The 21,597-nt window shown below is 41.6% G+C and overlaps 1 protein-coding gene across 6 annotated transcripts in view; it reads left to right on the forward strand.

Moving 5' to 3' along the window:
• The window catches only part of CNTN6 (contactin 6), a 350,488-nt gene that overhangs the window by 318,046 nt on the left and 10,845 nt on the right, over positions 1-21,597 (forward strand). For all 6 annotated transcript variants that reach the window (XM_053303087.1, XM_053303088.1, XM_053303086.1 and 3 more), the window contains 3 exons: positions 3,656-3,890; positions 10,992-11,107; positions 15,348-15,534. In XM_053303087.1, the coding sequence (XP_053159062.1) occupies positions 3,656-3,890; positions 10,992-11,107; positions 15,348-15,534 (538 nt within the window). The remainder of the gene's footprint in view (positions 1-3,655; positions 3,891-10,991; positions 11,108-15,347; positions 15,535-21,597) is intronic.

Below are 21,597 nucleotides of genomic sequence, written 5' to 3' on the forward strand. Positions count from 1 at the left end.
GGTGAAAAAATCATTTCTTCCCAAAGTATGCACATTACTACAAATGTAACTTACTATTTTTTTAATATAATTTCTGTTAAAAGTGTTTATTCATTCCCTCCCCACAAAAACCTTTTTGAAACTATAACCATGCCATAAGTCCAAAGCAATATTTTTGATCTGTTCTTTTAACAAACAGCTGCATTACATTTGACTTTCTGAGAGAAAACCTTCTCAGTATATGACAAGAAACATGTAAACTGTGCTAGCCCTTTATCCCCATTGATGGGACAGCTGAAAATCCTCCTCTTTGTATCTCACTCCAGCAAAAGAGACTAGGAACAAAGGGGCATTTTGATTCATTAGGAAGAGAATGGATAAGAGCTTAAGCAAGACAATAAACCTACTGGCTTTGCAAAGGTCTCCACAAGTTTCTGTATAAAGACTCTCTCTTACTATTGTTGAAAGCCAGGAACTCTCCTGGCTTCCAACACTATCCAATAATGTTTTTACTTTCCCACCTAGACTACTATGAAATTCAGAAAAAGAAAATGGCACATTGATTTTAAAATGCATTTTCCCATGATAACACTATATAATCTTTCTCTCTCTCTTCACACCCCACACACACTCTCTTTCCTTCTACTGTTAGTGAAAAGAAAACCAGAACACATCCATATCCCAAATGAAATGCTCTTCATTAATTTAGTTTTCACATTAAGATTTTATTTTGAGAACCAGCTAATGAAACAGAACCCCATAACTCTGATTTACTATGATAAACTAACCAGCCAGATTAAATCTAAATTTACAGGAGCATATCGGAAACAAATTAAATGCTCCAGCAAGAATCCTAAGCTATGATTATATATACATGATCTCCTGCCTCTCCATCATCACTCATAGCTAATATTGTCAAGCCTGAGCAAGTAACAAAAACAAAAAACATGTTTTTAATTCCAGTTTGTAAAGCATACCAAAAGATAACAAAAATTAAATATTACTGCTGTTTACATTTTTCCTGTCAGAAGGCGTGCATACGAATAAACAGCTGAAGTCTTTTAAAAACCTTCTATTCTCTCTTCAGCCACATCTGTCCATTTCTTATTCATAAGATTGTTAGTTTTCTGTTGTCATAATCAAATCTAAGTGCTTCGTTCTATGGTTGTATATTGATAGCCATGACATATTCTATAATAGGAATATATCTCCCTATTAGAGGCAAGCCCTGAGGCATCTCAGTTTCTCTCATGTATTTCTGGGTTTCTCATCTTAATTCCACTTTTGGTGTTCTTTTTCCATTTGATCTATGCCTTTCTTTGTGATGATGATTATTATGGTATGATTATTTATTAAGAAACACACACTCCCATTTTGTAGCTGTTCACAAAAAAAGTATTATAACTATGTACTTCTTTCCATCAAATTATCAGCTCCTTGAAATTACAAGCATGAACACATCGATGAAAATACCTACTCAGCATATTCACTAGTATGGATTTTCACAGCATATTTTATTAACTGAACTATTTATTTTGCCATATGCACTGGTGGAAACCCACTAGTGTTTAAATGGCAATAAAAAGGAATATTGGCTAACAGGATGTGGGAAATTACTCAAAGTAGTCCCATTGATATCTAACAGCTTTGCCTAACTAAACCTCAATGGGACTGAATAATCTTCCTCATCATGTAGGCCAGGACTGCTCTATATCAGCCCTCTTGCCTACAACTCCCACAATCCCTAGCTATCAGCCATTGTGGCTGGGGATTATGGGAGTTGTAGTCCAAATAAAGCTGGTGAGCCTAAGTTGAGGAGGCCTAATGTGGGCCATTGTTATGGGCTCACACAGACTCACATCTAATTTAACCACTGAAATTAGAGTAGCTCACTCATGTAAAATAAACTATACAAGAAAAACACAGAATATTCTTAATTAGACAGAGAGGCTGTTCCCACGTCCAGGTGGGCGCGTGGCTAGGAAGGCAGGGGTCCAGCTCACCATCCCCCAGATGAGCAAGAAAATGCTGCTGGGAGTGCAGCTTGTGCTCCCAGATGATCTGCAATGTTTCAAGCAGCATGGATTCCCGGAGGCTGGGACAATGTGTCCCGGCCTCTGGATATCTCACAATGCTCCAGGATATCCTTTGGATATCCCACAATGAACACCATGCATTGATGGGATCCCCCTGTGAGACAGGTGCTCCAGGCACCTGTTTCTGTGTATGCACTGTGCATGCACATGACCCCCTCTGTACCTTGAGTAAAGGGCACACTCATGCCCTTTAACCTGTAAAGGTCCAGGTACAAAACCAGGAACTTGGGGCCAAGGCAGCACCAGGATTGGGCTCGATCTTGGCAGTGCACACAAGCAGCCTTTTAATGTTTCAGCCGTGAGAAGCTCTAAATTGGGTTGGAAAAGTGGTGCTGAGTTACAGGGAGCTTAATCCTTTCTCTCAGTCATCTGCAGGTTCAGGGAGCTGTCAGCAAACATCACTCAGTGGGCTGCCTCCTGCCTGGGTAGAGAGTCACACTGCCACTAACAGCTATGGGCAAAATGTGGTCCCTGGCAGGGCCGGATTAAGCTAGTGCAGGGCCTGTAGCATATGTTATAAAAGGGCCCTAAATTTTTTTTTAAATGCACATAAATATTAAAACATAAATTATTTACTTGCATAGTAAAGTAATTCAATTTTTAAATTTGCTATATTTTGGAGTATGGGAGACCAAGCCACAAACTCACACTTACTACAACAGTGAACATTTATATACCGTTTTTCAATCAAAATTCTCAAAGTGTTTTGCATAGAAAAATAAAGAGTGGATAGATGATTCTCTGTCTCCAAAGGGCTCACACTCTTTAAAAAGAAAAGAAAAGTGGTAGGCACTAGCAACAGCCACTGGACAAATGCTGTGCTGGGCCTTCTCTTAAAAGATACATTTAGCAGGAAAGGGATAATTTATCTAACATGGACCAAATAAAACAGGTAAAGTTTTAACTTTAATTCCCAGTTGGAAGCCGGGCATGCGGTGAAAATGCAGGGCCCATAGCAAATGCTACATTTGCTACTATGTTAATCTGCCATAGGTCCCCTGGGATCAGCAATGGCGTCACTCCCCTAGCACCACTGCTCCAGTACAAATTTGGAACGTTCATTGCAGCATTTAAGTAAAAACAGTAAAAGCAGGAGATCCAGTCAAGGATCTCCCACATTTATGTAGTATGGCCCAAAGCATGCAGCCATGCAGTTGGCATGTACTTTTCTAGAAATAGTTGTTTCCCATTCCTTGTAATGTTTCAAAAGTTAGCAGATCAGCACTGTAAAGTGTGTTTGTGTGTGTGTGTGTGTGTGTGTGAGAGAGAGAGAGAGAGAGGGAGGGGGGTGGGCAGGAACAAACTGAGATGATAATAAAATACATCTAATTTTTAAAATGTGCATACTTCTAATGCTGCTGATCAGGTATTTTGTTTCTAAATTGATTGCCTTGATAGATTTATTCTTTATTGTTGTTTTCAATATTACATTGATTGATGGGGCAAACGTTATTATCTTCTTGGAAGCACAGTCAACCAAATCAATACAACTAAAACATACTGATAGAGTGAAGATTCAATTAAAACAGCATATACAGTGCTTGCAAGTGCTTATTGATTAATTATTATGCCTCTTGCAGTCAGTTCCCGAGGAACTACAAAATGGAGAAGGTTTTGGATACATCATTATGTTCCGACCTCTTGGCTCAACAAGCTGGACGAAAGCAGTAGTTACTTCTGTGGAGGCATCCAAATACATCTACAGAAATGAAAGTATCACACCATTGTTCCCTTTTGAAGTGAAAGTGGGTGTCTTTAATCATGAAGGAGTAGGCACTCTGAGCCCAATATATATTGTATACTCTGGAGAGGACGGTAAGCAAAATGATTCAGATCTTACCATGTTGGGTCTGCTTAGCTAACACCTCAGCAGTCAGAAATAAAATTCAAAATGACCTTGTTAGAATGGAAAACTGGGCTGATAATAAGCACATCCCACATTTTAATAAATATTTGCACTATGCGGGGGTGGGAGTGGAAGGGAAAATAAGTTAAAAAACCATAGGCATGGAGTCAGTTTCACACAAAGAGGCCAGGATATTTTCAACTAAAAGAGGAGCACACACAGGACCAGTTCTTGCCTTTCAAGAGTGCTGAGGTTGCTGCTCTCATGATTCCATCCTAAGTTGTTTTAGTACCATTAAAACTGGTCAAATAATGTGGGAGGAGCCAGGGGCGTAGCAAGGTTGGAGTGGGCCCAGATGCAAGATTTTGGGCCCCCTCACTGAAGCTCAGCTCATGAAGTAAAGAAATCTTAAATGAGGCCGAATAGTGGTAACAAAAAGCAAAGTTGTGGAAGATGCAAGTCATTTAATGGAACTAGAAAAAGACATGCTGTTCTGATAGCCCCAGGTCTTAACACTCACATCAATTTCAAAGGATGAATACAACTGAAGGAAGCCTGGGCGGGTGCTTGGCTGAGGGAGTCAGTCATGTGAATTGCCTCTGGGTAGCCCCCCAAGGCAGTGGGCCACCAGAAAACTGTCTCCCCTTGCCCTATTATAGTTACGCCCCTGGAAGGAGCTAATTACATACTTATTTCTCACGCTGGCTTAACCTGGCCCCCTCCCACTCTCCACTTTTTAAAAAAATATTACTTACATTGTATTTTTACCTACAGATATATATGCAGGGGTAGCTTGCTAATGAGATGAGGTGAGGCAACAGCTTCAGACAGCAACTGCATCCTTCCCCTCCCCACTGCCTACAGGCTTTGCCTTACCAATCTGCCACCCCTTGTGCCACCCATCACCTTCCCCTCCTCCCACCTGCATACCTTCTAGGCATGCAAGGGTGAGATTTCAAATCCCATCCCCATGTGCTCAAAAGGTAGAGAGAAGTGGAAGGCAGCATGTGAGTGAGATGGGGGTGGAGCTAGTTTGACTAGCCCAGCCTCTTGTGGGAAGGCAGCTGAGTCTGTTCCACCTCTTCTCCCTCACATACTGCTTTCCCTTTCTCCTGCCGCTTTCCTTCTGAGTGTTCAGGGATGGGGTTGTACCCTTCTTCCACTGCTTACCTTCTGAGCACACAGAGATAATGTTTAAAACCCCATCCCCATGTGCTCAGAGGTTAAAAAGTAGGAGATGGGGAAAGTGGCACCCTAGAGAAGTGGGTGGGGATGGCCAAGCACCTTGATGCTGATGTCTGCATCAGGGGGCCTGGCCAGCATAAGGGGCATGGCCAGCGTGGCATGGGCTTGCCTCATGACAGAGCCAACAGCTGTAATTCAAGCTCTTTTGCTTTCTTGTATAAGTTGGCTTTTGTTTTCTTCTATTTGTTCTTATATAAACATTGTCACATATACCACTCAGAAAATTGTAGATCAGGGAGAGGTGCATGTGCTGCTTGCAAGCCACTGCCAAGCACAGCCACATTGCTGTAGAAGTGGGGCTGCTCCATACCTGCTAAGTACTGCGTAATCTCAGTTGCAGCACTAGTCCCCTATAAAGCCCTAAACAGCTTGGGGCCTGGGTATTTAAGAGAACATCTTCCTCCTTATGAACCCCACCACCCACTGAGATCAGCTGGAGAGGTCCGTCTGCATTTGCCACCGGCTCGTCTGGTGGCTATTCAGGGATGGGCCTTCTCCGTTGCTTCCCCGAAGCTTTGGAATACACTCCCTAGTGAAATAAGAGCCTACACATCTCTGACAATATTTAAAAAGTCTTTAAAGATGCATCTGTTCACCCAGGCTTTCAACTGGTACTGTTTTGATTGTTTTTAATGTTGTTTTAGAATATTGTTTTAAAAATTTTAAATTTTTCTGTTTTAAATTTCTTGTTTTTGTTTTTAACTAATGTTTTAATGTTGTTTTTATCTTGTTATAAACTGCCCAGAGATGTAGGTTTTGGGTGGTATAAAAATATGTAATAATAATAACAACAACAACAACAGCAACAACAACCGAGCACAAAAATGGAAAAATAAGCCACTGCATGGTCAATATTTGCACATCACTGGATAATCAAACACCACCAAGACCTGGCAATGGCTTAAGAATGGCAACTTGAAGAAAGAAACAGAGGGTCTAATATTGGCTGCACAAGAACAGGCACTAAGAAGAAATTCGATAAGAGCAAAAGTCGAAAAGTCAGCAACAAACAGCAAGTGCCGCCTTTGTAAAGAAGCAGATGAAACAGTGGACCACCTGATCAGCTGCTGTAAAAAGATCGCACAGACTGACTACAAACAAAGGCATGACAAGGTAGCAGGGAAGATACACTGGAACATTTGCAAAAAATACAAGCTACCTGTAGCCAAAAATTGGTGGGACCATAACACTGAAAAAGTTGTAGAAAATGAAGATGCAAAAATATTATGGGACTTCCAACTACAAACAGACAAACATCAGCCACACAATACACCAGATATAACTGTAGTCGAGAAGAAAGAAAAACAAGTGAAAATAATCGACATAGCAATACCAGGGGATAGCAGAATAGAAGAAAAAGAAATAGAAGAAATCACCAAATACAAAGATCTACAGATTGAAAATGAAAGGCTGTGGCAGAAAAAGACCAAAATAATCCCAGTGGTAATTGGCACCCTAGGTGAAATTCCAAAACAACTTGAAAAGCACCTCAACACCATAGGGGCCACAGAAATCACCATCAGCCAATTACAAAAAGCAACTTTACAGGGAACAGCCTATATTCTGTGATAATATCTATAACAACAGTAATAACATTAGCAATAAAGGTCAGCCATCCCAGGTCCTTGGGAAGGACTCAATGTCTGGATAAAACAAACCAGTCAATAACCCCAATCTCTGTAAATTATTATTATTATTATTATTATTAATACCTTGGCCCCCAGTGAGGCACTACCTTGGTGTAGTTGTGGGGCTTGCGTGCTCTGAGGAAGGTGAGAGCTATGTCAGAGGTCCAACCATACTGGACAGGTCTCACCAGAGGAGCCAGACAAAGAGTGCCTCTCCCATCAACAATAAGGTGAGACATAACTTTAATAAATCTATACCGGATCAGTCGTCGCCCGGGTCAACAAGGACCGCGCCAGGTGCTGGAGTCCCTGGACATCTGGTGGCAAGTGGGCAACATGACTCAGGATCTTCAGTTGAGCAACCAGGGCTGGAGACTGCAAAGTTATTGGAAGAAACGTCGCTTAACCGGAAAAAATATATGAAAAATGCTAGCAAGGAAATAATGATCTGCTATTACAAGTCTAGTCCAACTAGAAGTGGTTATTTAAAAAGAATGTACCAAATTTGGAAAGAGAAACATCCAGATACAGAAATAACAGAACAAAGGCTAGCAGACCAGAGAAGATTCATAATAAGAAATAAAGTATTCACAGGAGTTGAGCTGGAAGAACTGCAAAGAGCAACACAGGCTCAAGATATGGAAGAAGAATTACCACCAACTGAAGAAGTTGCTCAGGCGCAGGTGGAGGAGGTGTTGGAAATAGAGGGTGCCACTGTTGCTGAACTGGTTCAAAATCAAAACCAGGCAACCTGCCCTTTGCCTGCACCTCAAACACCCGAATGCTGTTTAACAGAAAAGCAACAAGAACTAAAGCAAAAAATAACTGAGCACATGAACCAAACAACCACTAAGGGTTCGACTTCCAGCTCTAAAAACAGTTGCCAAAAAACAACTTGCTCAGGTATTAAAAGATGTCAATGCTGCACTTGCAGAAACAACAACCAATAATTTGCAAGAAACAAACCAACTAATGTACAGTGCAGCAACAATACAAGAACTCAGATATAAGATCAGTGGACCTGTAAAAAAGAAAGTAGTACATCACCTAATTGGAAGATTAGATTAGAACATAAAATCTCCAGGCTTAGGTCAGATGCTAGTAAATTGCAAGATATGAAAGACAAGAAGCTGAAGAATGAAAACACCAAACAGTATCTGATCCAAAAATACCACCTAGATTCAAGGAAAATTAGAGAAGTCCTGGAAATAATAAAGCAGCAAATAACAGCAGTGTCAAAGAAGATTAGCAGATACGAAGCCAGAATTACACAACACAGGCAGAATCTCCAATTCCAGTCGAATCAGAGACGTTTCTACCAAAACATAGAAGGAGAAACTGCAAGAAACCTAGAAACACCAAATAAAGAAGAAACAGTGCAATTCTGGGGGAAATTATGGGACAATCCATTAAATTATAATTAAAAAGCAGGCTGGATGAAAGAGGTCAAAAAAATATAACCAACAAATGTAACCAACAAATGCAAGATCTAATAATAACACCAGAATTAATAAGTGAAAGAGCAAAGAAAATTAAAAATTGGACTGCTCCAGGCAACGATGAACTGCATGGCTTTTGGCTTAAACACCTAACAAGCCTTCATAAACAACTATCAAAACAGCTCAATCACGTTTTGCAAGGAGGTGATATTGAACAATGGCTAACAACTGGGAAAACTCATCTCATCATGAAAGACCCAGCAAAAGGTGCAGGTCCAAGTAATTATAGACCGATAACCTGCCTGCCAACCATGTTCAAATTATTAACTGCAATAATAGCACATGAAGTGATGCAACACCTATTAACTAACAAACAGCTTCCAGTTGAACAGAAAGGAAATTGCCCAAACACCAGAGGCACAAAAGACCAGCTGCTGATTGACAAAATGATTTTAGAAAATTGCAAGAGAGGAAAAACTAATCTGTTGCATGGATTGACTACAAGAAAGCCTTTGACTCATTGCCTCACACAAGGATACTAAAATGTTTAGAAACAACTGGTGTCAGCAAAAACATTCAGATATTTATTTAAAAAGCAATGAGCATGTGGAGTACACAGTTAACAATCAATGGCGAGACACTTGGACAGGTTAGCATAAGAAGAGGTATTTTCCAAGGGGACTCACTATCCCCTCTGTTGTTTGTAATCGCCATGACCCCACTTTCACAAATACTAAACAAAACAGGCCTCGGATACCAAACATCTAAAACATCAAGTCAAATCAACCATCTGCTGTACATTGATGATCTGAAGTTGTATGGAAAGTCCCAGTCAGAAATTGAATCACTGCTAAACACTATCCATATATTCAGTAGCTATATAGCCATGGAGTTTGGACTAGACAAGTGTGCTCCATTGATAATGAACAGAGGAAAAATAACAACAACAGAAGGAATAGAACTGCCCAATGGAAGCAAGATCGAGAACCTGGAAGAGAAAGAACATTACAAATACTTGGGCATTCTCCAGGCTGATAACATTGCACACACTGAAGTTAAAAGAAAAATTGGAAGTGAATACATCAGGAGAGTTAGAAAAATCCTCAAGTCCAAATTCAATGGCGGGAACACCATACAAGCCATAAACACCTGGGCTATACCTGCTATCAGATACACTGCAGGAATAATAGACTGGACCCAGGCAGAGCTAGAGACAATAGATCGTAAGACCAGGAAAATCATGACCATCAATCATGCTCTGCACCCCCGCAGTGATGTAGATAGGCTATACCTCCTTCGCAGCTCAGGTGGAAGAGGAATGCTGCAAGTCCATCAAACAGTAGAGGAGGAGAAAAGAGGACTTGAAGAATATATCAAGGACAGTGAAGAAGATGCACTTCAAATGGTCAATAACGAGAAACTATTCAACACCAGTGAAACAAAGCAGGCCTACAAGAAAGAACAAGTCAAGAACCGAGCAGAGAAATGGACATATAAGCCACTGCATGGTCAATATTTGCACAATATAAGTATAAAATCAGACATCACCAAGACCTGGCAATGGCTTAAGAATGGCAACTTGAAGAAAGAAACAGAGGGTTTAATACTGGGTGCACAAGAACAGGCACTAAGAACAAATGCAATAAGAGTAAAAGTAGAAAAGTCAACCACAAACAGCAAGTGCTTGCTTTGTAAAGAAGCAGATGAAACCGTGGACCACCTAATCAGCTGTTGTAAAAAGATTGCACAGACTGACTACAAAGAAAGGCATGACAAGGTAGCAGGGATGATACACTGGAACATCTGCAAAAAATACAAGCTACCTATAGCCAAAAATTGGTGGGACCATTCAATTGAAAAAGTTGTCGAAAATGAGGATGTAATAATATTATGGGACTTCTGACTACAAACAGACAAACATCTGCCACACAATACACCAGATATAACTGTAGTCGAGAAGAAAGAAAAACAAGTTAAAATAATCGACATAGCAATACCAGGGGATAGCAGAATAGACGAAAAAGAAATGGAAAAAATCACCAAATACAAAGATCTACAAATTGAAATTGAAAGGCTGTGGCAGAAAAAGACTAAAATAATCCCAGTGGTAATTGGCGCCCTGGGTGCAGTTCCAAAATACCTTTAGGAGCACCTCAACACCATAGGGGCCACAGAAATCACCATCAGCCAATTACAAAAAGCAACTTTACTTGGAACAGCCTATATTCTGCGACGATATCTATAATAACAGCAACAACATTGATATTAAAATTCAGCCATCCCAGGTCCTTGGGAAGTACTTGATGTCTGGATAAAACAAACCAGTCAATAACACCTGTCTGACTGTGTAAAAAAGAAATAATAATTCCCAATAGGTGTAGTCAGGGATGTAGCTATAATTTAGCAGATGGCTTCAAAGAACCCAGGCCCCCAGGCTCCTGAGGGCCCCCAAGCTCCACCCTCCCCATTTTCTTCATTCTCCCTCACTCCAAGGGGCCACCAGAGAGAGGGGCAAACACGGGTCCCCTCTCTCCTAGCTATGCCCCTGGAGTAGTGTCAGAACTGGGATTAATCAATGCTTAGCAGGCACTCACCTCCACAGCCTCACCTCCGCAGCAGCTCAGGTGTTCTTTAGAGTGCCTTGTATGCATCTGTGGTTCTCTGTGCAGTATGTGAGCCAATGTATTCAAATGAAATCAGGTGAAATAAGTGGCAATATGTGTTTACAAGATTTACAGTGCCCTTTTTGTTACCCTAGAACCACAGATAGCACCAACTGGAACTTCTATACAAAGCTTCTCAGCCTCTGAGATGGAAGTCTCTTGGAACCCTGTTGCATGGAACAGACATACTGGACGAGTTCTTGGCTATGAGGTGGTGCATTTCATACACTACTAGACAATTTCAGCCTTGCCTGCTTATTCATTTAATGCGAAACTTTCATCTTCCTTTCTCTTCTTAGGCCCTGGGTGTTTGTCTTCCAGTTCCACTTTTGTCTTGACATTTTCTTCATATTCAAGTATTTTCATCTTATCAAATCTTTTCTAATAATCATCCCTTAGATCCCTGCTTAAATCACTATCTTTTATGCCACTTCACACTAGTTTACACTATAACACCAGGCCTATTCTATCTATTATGCAACTTTGACCAGTTCACACTATAATACCAGTCCTATTCACATGTTATGTTCAGTTCACGTATCTGCATACAGTGTATGCACATACAGATCTCTATGTATGCACAGTTTTATAAACCTTATGTTCAACAATGAACAGCAGTACCCTTCCTATCTGAACTTTGCATTTGAGGGAACCAGCCTTATCTGTGTTGTTCACTTCTGAAAAGAACACATTTACAGGCATTCACACAAAAACATGTACACGTCTATGGCAGTAAAGAGAAGTCCTTCTTTGTCAACCCCACCGCCTCTCAAGATCATCTGGGGAGATCTGATTGAGGTTGCCACCAGCTCAGTTGGTGGCAACTCGAAACCGGACCTTTTCTAGAATTGCCCCAGGACTCTGGAACTCTCTTGCTAATGAAATTAGAGTTTCCCTTTCTCTGAATGTTTTTAAGAAGGGACTAAAACATACCTGTTTAGTTAGGCTTTTAGTTTATAGTTCTAGACTTTGGGTTTTTGTTTTATTTATTTATTTTATTTTTATTTAGAGTTCATATTGTATTTAAATTGTTTTAATTATGTTAATGTTTTAATGGCCTTTATATTGTGAACCACCCAGGGTCATTTTGTATAAATGCTATCTATCTGTCTACAGGTGAAACTCGGAAAATTAGACTATCGTGCAAAAGTCCATTAATTTCAGTAATGCAAATTAAAAGGTGAAACTGATATATGAGACAGACGCATTACATGCAAAGCGAGATAAGTCAAGCCTTAATTTGTTATCATTGTGATGATCATGGCGTACAGCTCATGAAAACCCCAAATCCACAATCTCAGAAAATTAGAATATTACATGGAACCAAGAAGAAAAGGATTGAAGAATAGAACAATATCGGACCTCTGAAAAGTATACAGTGTACTGTGCTTGATTGGCCAGCAAACTCGCCTGACCTGACCCCATAGAGAATCTATGGGGCATTGCCAAGAGAAGGATGAGAGACATGAGACCAAACAATGCAGAATTGCTGAAGGCCGCTAATGAAACATCCTGGTCTTCCATAATACCTCACCAGTGCCACAGGCTGATAGCATCCATGCCACGCCGCATTGAGGCAGTAATTGCTGCAAAAGGGGCCCAAACCAAGTACTGAATACATATGCATGCTTATACTTTTCAGAGGTCCGATATTGTTCTATTCTTCAATCCTTGTCTTCTTGGTTCCATGTAATATTCTAATTTTCTGAGATTGTGGATTTGGGGTTTTCAAGAGCTGTACGCCATGATCATCACAATTATAACAAATTAAGGCTTGACTTATCTCGCTTTGCATGTAATGCGTCTGTCTCATATATCAGTTTCACCTTTTAATTTGCATTACTGAAATTAATGGACTTTTGCACGATATTCTAATTTTCCGAGTTTCACCTGTATCTATCTATCTATCTATCTATCTATCTATCTATCTAATGTAATAACTGGACAGAGCTACTGCATATCTGCCAACATGTCCCTATTTTCCCATTCATCTGGCAGGTATGCTACTTTAGCTCTCTTTTGGCTTCCCTACCTCCTTGGCCTTCTTCCAGCTCAGATTTTCATCCTCCCCAGCCTGCTCACATATTTCTTCCAGACACTAGGTCTTGTATGAGATTTTCACTAACCAAAGAGCTGTTTCATTTCCTTAAAAGGAAATGTGAAGTTCTTCCTTTTCTGTTGTTAAGATGTTTATTCCATACAGTTAGAAGGTTCATGAACATGACCTGATGTCACAGTGGCTCAGCCAATGGGTGAGGTCAGCTTACAAAGGAACAAAGACAGAATAAGTCATTCTTTCCTATGAGACCCCAAAAGGTCACTTTTACTTAAGGGCACTTCTAGCTAGGCCTATGCAGAACCCATTGAGATTTAGTGGACAAAACCCATTGAGATTTAGTGGATAAAAATCATGCTTCCTGGAAGGACAAAATGTTCCCCAAACTACTTCCCCTTTCTGAGTTTGTTGCTGTCTTTCATGTCTTGGTCAGGCAGCTGCTACTTTATTGTAATTTCTTTTTTAAAAATGTTGCCTCCTCCTTCCTAGGAATAGTGATCCTAGTCAACAAAGATTCACACTGGGCTGGTTCAGATGAAACAGTACTTTCTCCCTCCCTAAACTGGCCTTCACAGTTGAGAACAGAGATGCACCAAGAGAGTGTTCATCCTGCCATCTTTCTTGAATGTCCTCCTGGGGCATTCCTTTATAGCCGGGGTGGGTGGGAGGTAGTTTGTCTGAACTGTTGCTCTTTGTGCAACTCTAATTTTAGTTTAAACATGGGCTGGTTAAAATGGGAAAGTATTAAATCATTCATTCATTCATTCATTCATTCATTCAATTTCTATACCACCCTTCCAAAAATGGCTCAGGGTGAAGAAATAAAATATACAGAAATAAAAAATAAATAAGATTGATCCCTGTCCCCAAAGGGCTCACAATCTTTTTAAAAAAACAAAACACCATAAGATATACACCAGCAACAGTCACGGGAGGTACTGTGCTGGGGGTGGATAGGGCCAGTTAATCTCCCCCTGCTAAATAAAGAGAATCGCCACATTAAAAGGTGCCTCTTTGCCAAGTTAGCAGGGCTACCTTGGGCCCATCATGAGCATGATGATATCACAATACCAAACTGCCAGTCATATTTACCTATGTGATAATGCCATAATGCCAATTGAAGCTGAGAACTATTCTGCCTTGGTCAACCTTGCCCTTACTGTGAACACTTTTGTCTCCTTTTGCAGCACTCAGATGATCACTGAAAGGGGGCACATTTTTCACCACTGCCAAAAGTTTTTGTGAAAAGGAACACATCTTTTGTCCCTTTAATCACACACCATGTGTAACATGCACCCCCTTTTAATCTTCTTTCTGTTCCTGCTCTTTGGGTTCCACTGCTGCCACTGCTGCTGCCACCACTACCACTATTACCACCACCACCACCACCACCACCTCTGGTTTTCAGAGTAAAGCAAACACTGCTAGAGTTACAGGGCTGGCTCACATACCACACAGTGTTCCATGGGCATTTTGCACACCAGGGACACTGCTACATCTTCCAAATGCAAGTTGTGCTAGTGTTCACTTGCACAAATGCTGGAATCGTGCAAAGGAATTGTGTGATTGCACGGCCATTATTTCCAATTACTGTGCAGTTGCACAACTCTGTGCACTCCAGTGCAACATGCATTTGGAAGATACAGCAGCGTTTGTGGTGCACAAAACACCCACAGAACACTGTATACAATATGAGCCACTATTGGGAGAAAAAGAGAGAAATGGAAGTAGAAGCTGCTACTGAAGGTTGCTAAAATCCTGGGGTTGTGTGTGCTGGTGGCAGCAGATTCCCAAGCATGGACAATGAAAGGCAATATGTGTATTTAAAGCATTCACAAGCAATGTGGTGCCTGTTTAGGGTATATATATAGAAGAAAGAAATGAAACACAAATGCCCACAAATACTTAGTTGCATGATTCTAAGTACACATCTATTTTTAAAAAATAGCAGACTTATATAGTTCACAGAACACATACCCTTTCACATCAAACATTTGTTAATGTTCAAAGGAAGGTCTGAGTCAATAGTTATTGATGAAAATGACAAGAAGAAGAAACATTATAATTAAGACTACTCTAGGAACTTTCTTTCATTTCTTTTTATTTTTTATTCATGCTTGAATTCTAGATAGAAAGGCTTTTAAACATTGCTTACCAGATCTAAGTTTCTCCTTTGGAGGTCTTTAAAAGCAGAGGATTCCTAATTGGTTCCTCTTCTAGTTTGTATTCAGGATACAATAAACACTGTACACTTTCATGCCTGATCTTATATCCTGACTACCACAATTTTAAAATCAGCTGCCCCCCGTGAAGCTTAAGTTGTCAACTTGTCTTCTTTTCAATCACGGCTGTAATTGGGGGAAAGCAATGAACTGCCTTTGCTCTTCAACTTTAGGTCTTATACTGGTCAGATGATTCGAAGGATTCTACAACTGGCAAAGCCAGAGTCAATGGCAACATGACAGCAAAGAATATCACTGGCCTCAGGGCCAATACAATGTACTTTGCCGCAGTAAGAGCTTACAACACTGCCGGGTCTGGACCATCCAGTGTTCCAGTCAATGTCACTACGAAAAAATCACGTGAGTATCTTAAACAACCAATGACTGTACAGAACCCTCCCAAGGTCCTTAGGGCTCCCACTTGTGGCCTCAGAGTCAAGTATGGGGAGCAGCAGCATTGCATCACCCATTTTACTCATCTTCCCATGACTTTCTATCACCAGCGTCCCAGCTCCTCTCCTGAGCTCTCTGACTTGTGATGCTCTGGGTAACCAGTCTCTGGCTCTGTCCTTCTCTTCCTCCTCCGCCTCCTCAGCCACCAGCTCCCTAAATAATACATTTGTTGTGGTGGAGAGCGGGTCCTATGGTAGAAGGACCCAGTGGTCCTATGAGAATGAATTGTCCACTTTGGTAAGCAAAGTCTGCCCAGGTTTGCATGTGGATGGGTTACTACATGTGACCACTGCCTGCTGTGAGGTATTCCCTTTAAGGGATGGGGTCATCGTTCCGTGGTAGAACATCTGCTTGCATACAGAAGGTACTGAGTTCAATCCTAGGCATCTCCAGGTAGGGCTGGGAAAGACTCCTGCCTGAAACCTTGGAAAAGCCACTGACAGTCGGTGTATACTGAGTTAGATGGGCCATTGGTCTGACTCAGTAGATGGCAGCTTCCTATGTTCCTATGTACCTGACAGCTCTAACACTCTCCCAAGAAAGGGGAAGTCCCATGAAATTCAAGAGGTCTTGACTAAAAACTCTTGGGGAAGTTGACAACTCTATTGCTATGGGGCCAGGGCCATTGCCTGCTTCCACTTCTTCCCCGTTCCCATTCTTCTCCTCCCATGCCAAGTGGACATCAGCATCAGCCAGGTGACCAGTCACAGGGTTTCATCTCCCCCCTCACTGTGCCCAAGCAAGTCTGCTCTTTGCCACCTGGAATTTCTCCACACAGCAGGCTTTACCGCGGGTTTTCTGCGAGGCTTGGCTGTGAACAACACTATCCAAAAAAAACCCAATGCAAAAAGTGGGGTTTTTTTTACCCGAGATATAAATCAGGTTGCACTCTAACGAGCAGTGAAAACCCTAAATCGTGTGTGAAATGCTCCCCAATAGCTCACAGGGACTTCAGGGTAAATCTGCCCAATATGTGAACACACCCACTCCATTCCGAAGGTGATGCAGGTTAAAAGCCGGGTGTGGAAGACTTCCCTGGTGGATTGCAACACATCAGACTCACAGCAAGCTACTACAGTGCACATCTGTATAATGTGACTGCATAAAAAATGGGAACATAGCTATCTTATCTGTCCCTTTGTCTGATGTTAAAACCCCTATGTTTGCTATTTACTTCAATCAGAAGGATGACAAGTATTAAATTCCTGTATTGCACATAATCAATAGCAACAACTGGAGATTATTTCTGTTGCAGTTGCAAGAAGTATGGTAAAACAAGTAATCTGTGGATAGCTATCTTTAGCTCTTTTATATTCTGTGGCTACCTACTGTGCTGCTGTGGTTTCCTTTATTTTGAAATCAAGCCATGGCACTGGATGCTGAGCTATGATAACAATTAAAATCACTCCATGTTTGTATATAGCACCTGTGTACTGCATAGCAAGGGAAAAATTGATGGGTTTAGATGATATTTCCGTGTCACTCAGTGAAAACTCTTTTCAGTCATACACCTAGTCATACACCTATGGGATATCCTGCTGTGCCAAGTTCACAGCAGTGAACCCACACTCTATGAGTAACACAACAAATAAAGCTTCTGTCTAATGAAAAACAGACAAGTGTGGATCACCGTTACTTTCCCCTTGTGGAAGTGCAGGCAGCCAAGCAAGACAGACCCCGGGGAACAGCTGAGCCCAGCTGGTGCTGCTATGACTGGGTGGAATGTGTTCCCCCAACTGCTGCTCATGGCAAAAGGGGTCATGGGCCTTCAGCTACCCCAAGGCAAATGCTCTCAACCGTCACAGCACACCTTGCAGCTGCTTTGTACCATTTCTCACATGGTCAGTTTTGTCAGGATATAGGCAGCTGGAGAAAGGCTTGTTTTAGAAAAACCATTGTGAAGAGCCACAGAATGAAAGTCTGGATGCATACGGTGAAATGTTGGGAAATTATATGTACTGTTGAAAGCCATGAGCATCAGTCTGATTACAGGGTACCCTATCTGAGAGCTACATCATGTTAGTATTAGGAAGGAGTGTTTATATCATATGAATCAGTTCTAAAGTAATGGATCATAAGTTGAAGTTCTGCCGTGTAAACTGCACCCTTGGCTTTACACACACAGAGAGAACCAAGACTCAATAGAAAAGACCTTCAGCCTCCCCATCCCTGCCGCCGAATCTGCTGCTGAATCTGAACCAGCTAGTTGCCTTTTGCCACTTAAGGTGAATGGCAACATGACAACTGCCCCCTCTTGCCAACCCTGCCCACATGGGTCAGAACCGGCACTGATGCCATGTTGCCCCTTACTGGCCCCAGCCCCACCATGGTGGTCCAGATGCTGCCCCAATTCCCCCTCAACCAGCCACCCTTCAGGGCTCACTGCTGCTTGCTGTTGTAGGCCAGCCAGGAAGCATGGGTGGGACATGCATCCAGAGGCAGGCTCTCCTCTGTACTGCTGCTGCAACAGCACCAGCAGCATGTGCACTCTCTCCCCACCAGCAACAAATATGTCTGCTTGGTCTTCCTCAGTTTGGTTGCAGACGAGTTTGTGGCTGGAGAGTAGCAAGGGAGAATAAACAAGCTGCTCGTACTGGTGCAGTAGTGGCAACCAGGTGCGTAAAGCTGCCATCACTGGATGCAAGAACACTGCCTCACTGGCTTACAACACCAGGCAATGCGGGGCAGGACCAGCAAGGAGGAAAAAGCTAAGAGATGGGATGGTAATAGTGGAGGTGAGGCAAGGGCAATGATGGCAGGCACTCTCCATCCAATGGTGCTTTCACCACCTGAAGCCATCACCTCACCTTGCCTCATGGAGGAGCTACTTCTGCTGGTGGCAGAACATTTATTATCTTAGGCATAGTGACTATGTTACTGTTGAATGTGTAAATAAAACAGAAATTTGGGGAATACTCCTTTTGTCATTTTGAAGGCTTGATCACATTTACAGCTGGAATTTCTATTAACCTTCAGTAAAACAAGCTGCTTATAATGTTAGAAATTTCAGCAACTCAACGACAGCAAGAAAAATAAGCTTTGATGTGATACAGTCCTTATCTTTGCACATTTTCCACTTTGCCATTAACTTTCTCCTTTTCCTTCAAAGTGGAAGAAGAAAGATTTTGGCTCAACAGGTGCTGCTGTTGATTATCGCACTACATGATAATCCACAGTCTATCAAAGAGTTAGGTTTTCTTAAGTCCACTCACTTCAATGGGCATCAGCTTGCCTTTGTGCCAGGTTGTTTGTCATGCGGTTTAATAAGTAGATACCTATTTTCAGTGGTTTCCAAAGCACCAGACAAAAATTGGTATGATCTGTAACTTCAAAACAGCCGATAAACAATAAATACGGGCAACCAAGAAGAATCACATTGCATTCGATGTGTTGTAAAGAGTCTAAAGTGAGATAATCTGAGAACTCATGTAAAAAAAAATCTAGGAAATTTCTCAATACAGACATTCCCACCTCAATTTCCCACTTCTGTTAAGTAGCATGAGAAATTCATGAAAGCTGGATTGATGTTCACAACAAATCATCACAGTCCTCTGTGAAAAGACCTTGATGTTCTCTACCTATCTCACATTTAGTTTATGGCCCTTTTTGTTAATTCTTCTTGGTCCCATGAGAAATAGTGAGTCCCCAATCAATATCTTTTAAAGAACTGGAACATCACCTTGCCCTTTTTCGTTTAACTCTTTCTCCTTTCTAGGTTACGTATGGAGAGGTGGCCACTAATGCACAGGTAAAGGGTGTTTTGTGGTTATTTATTACTAATGCATGCTGATGCCTTATAAACACTCTTCAACATAGCGCACATCAAGGTCAGAGTGACTGGATAAGGACTATAGACTGTGCATCAAGCCCTTCCCACAGAGTAGGCTTCTGGATCCAATATGAATATGAGACAGGGGTTGTGTTCCACAAATCATTCATGTCAGCAAAACTCTTTCTTTTTTAGAGTTTGGCAGATTCGATCTCATAGCACACACATCCTCTTTTGTGTAATATATATTTTTCAGGTGTGGGAGTAATGTGGAGGACTGTTCATATAAGATCAGGGGTTTATGTTGAGTTAGTATAGTTTGGGATTTTCTTTATTCAAGATGGGCAAAGATACCAACAGAATTAAAGGTTTGTTATATAAGCATCCCCTTTCTTACCAGCTATAGGGAATGAACTTTTTTCTCTATCTGCCCCACATGCTACATCTGCTGTCCATCCTGTTCCACTGTGATGTTGCAATCAATTTCCAGGTCATTTCCAAAGTGTGTTAGCCCCTAAACTAAGGCTATATTTTCAGCAAGTAATATGGGAAAATGTATATATTTGGCAAGTAATATGGAATATATCTATATTGGGTGGCTTTCGATACCATCGACCATAGTATATTTCTGGATTGCCTGGGGGAGTTGGGGATAGGGGGCACTGCTTTGCAGTGGTTCTGCTCCTATCTCTCGGGTAGATTCCAGATGGTGGAACTTGGTGACAGTTGCTCCTCAAAACAGGAGCTGTTATATGGAGTCCCTCAAGGCTCCATTCTGTCACCAATGTTTTTTAATATCTAAATGAAACCATTGGGTGAGGTTATCAGGAGATTTGGTGTTGGGTGTTATCAGTATGCTGATTACACCCAAATCTACTTCTCCTTTTCATCTTCATCAGGAAATGGCATTCATTCCCTAAATGCCTGCCTACAGGCAGTAATGGGCTGGATGAGGGATAATGAATTGAAACTGAATCCAAGCAAGATGGAGGTATTCATTTTAGGGGCTCAGAACTTGAGGGAAGTGTTAGACCTTCCTGCACTGGATGGGTTTGCACTCCCCCAGAAGGAGCAGGTACACAAATTGAGAGTAGTCCTGGATCCAGGCCTTACCCTGGTATCTCAGGTGGAAGCTGTGGCCAGGAATTCTTTCTATCAGCTTTGGCTGATTCGACAGCTGCGTCCATTCCTTGAAAAGAATGATATCAAAACAGTGGTGCATCCAGCAGGGCTCTTACCCCTGGACTATGGGGCTGAAATCCAGGGCCCCCACACCTCCTGGGGCCCACCAAATTTTCTTTAGTCTGTCCTAATTCCTGGGTGATATAGTCACCGCTGGCCCTGGGGGGCTGAGTGTGATTTAGAGACAGAGGGGGGATTGGAGAAAGAAATATATTGGATAGGAATTTATTAAAGTCCTTTGGAGGGGGTACTCTAAGGCTTTTAAGTGATGATGCTTAACTTCAGGAGGGGGCTCCAGCCGGGGGGGACACTCCAAAGGCCTCTAGGTCCAGGCTCCAAAATTACCTAGGTGCACCTCTGGGTGCATCTGCTGGAAACCTCCAGGTGTGATTAATGCAATATCCTCTATGTGGGGCTGCTTTTGTACATAGTTCGGAAACTTCCGTTAATTCAAAATGCGGCAGTCAGATTGGTCTCTGGGGCAACCTGTAAAGACCATATTATGCCTGTTTTGAAACAGTTGCAATGGCTGCTGATAAGTTTCCAAGCGAAATATAAAGTTCTGGTTATTACTTTTAAAGCCCTGAATAGCTTAGGTCCAGATTATCTTAGAGAGTGCCTTCTTCTGCACTATCCCCACCACACATTAAGGTCATCTGTGGAGATCCATCTTCAGTTACCACCGGCATGTCTGGTGGCAACTAAGAGGCGGGCCTTCTCTGTAGCTGTTCCTGGGCTGTGGAATGAAGTCCTGGCAGAAATCCATAATCTGAGTTCATTATTGGTCTTCAGGAGAGCCCTTGACCTATCTGTTTGGCCTGGCCTTCCAGGGTTTTAAAACTGTTTTTAATCTATAAAGGTTTGGCCTGGTTTTCCAGAGTTTTAAAAAACTGTTTTAATTGTTTTAATAATGATTTGTTGTTTTTACAGTGTTTGATTTTAATAGTTAATTGATTTTAGGTTTTTTTTAATATAAACCACCCTGAGCCATTTTTGGAAGGGCAGGATAGAAATCAATC

Source organism: Hemicordylus capensis, chromosome 2 (assembly GCF_027244095.1).
Source record: "Hemicordylus capensis ecotype Gifberg chromosome 2, rHemCap1.1.pri, whole genome shotgun sequence".
Classification (NCBI taxonomy): Eukaryota; Metazoa; Chordata; class Lepidosauria; order Squamata; family Cordylidae; genus Hemicordylus; species Hemicordylus capensis.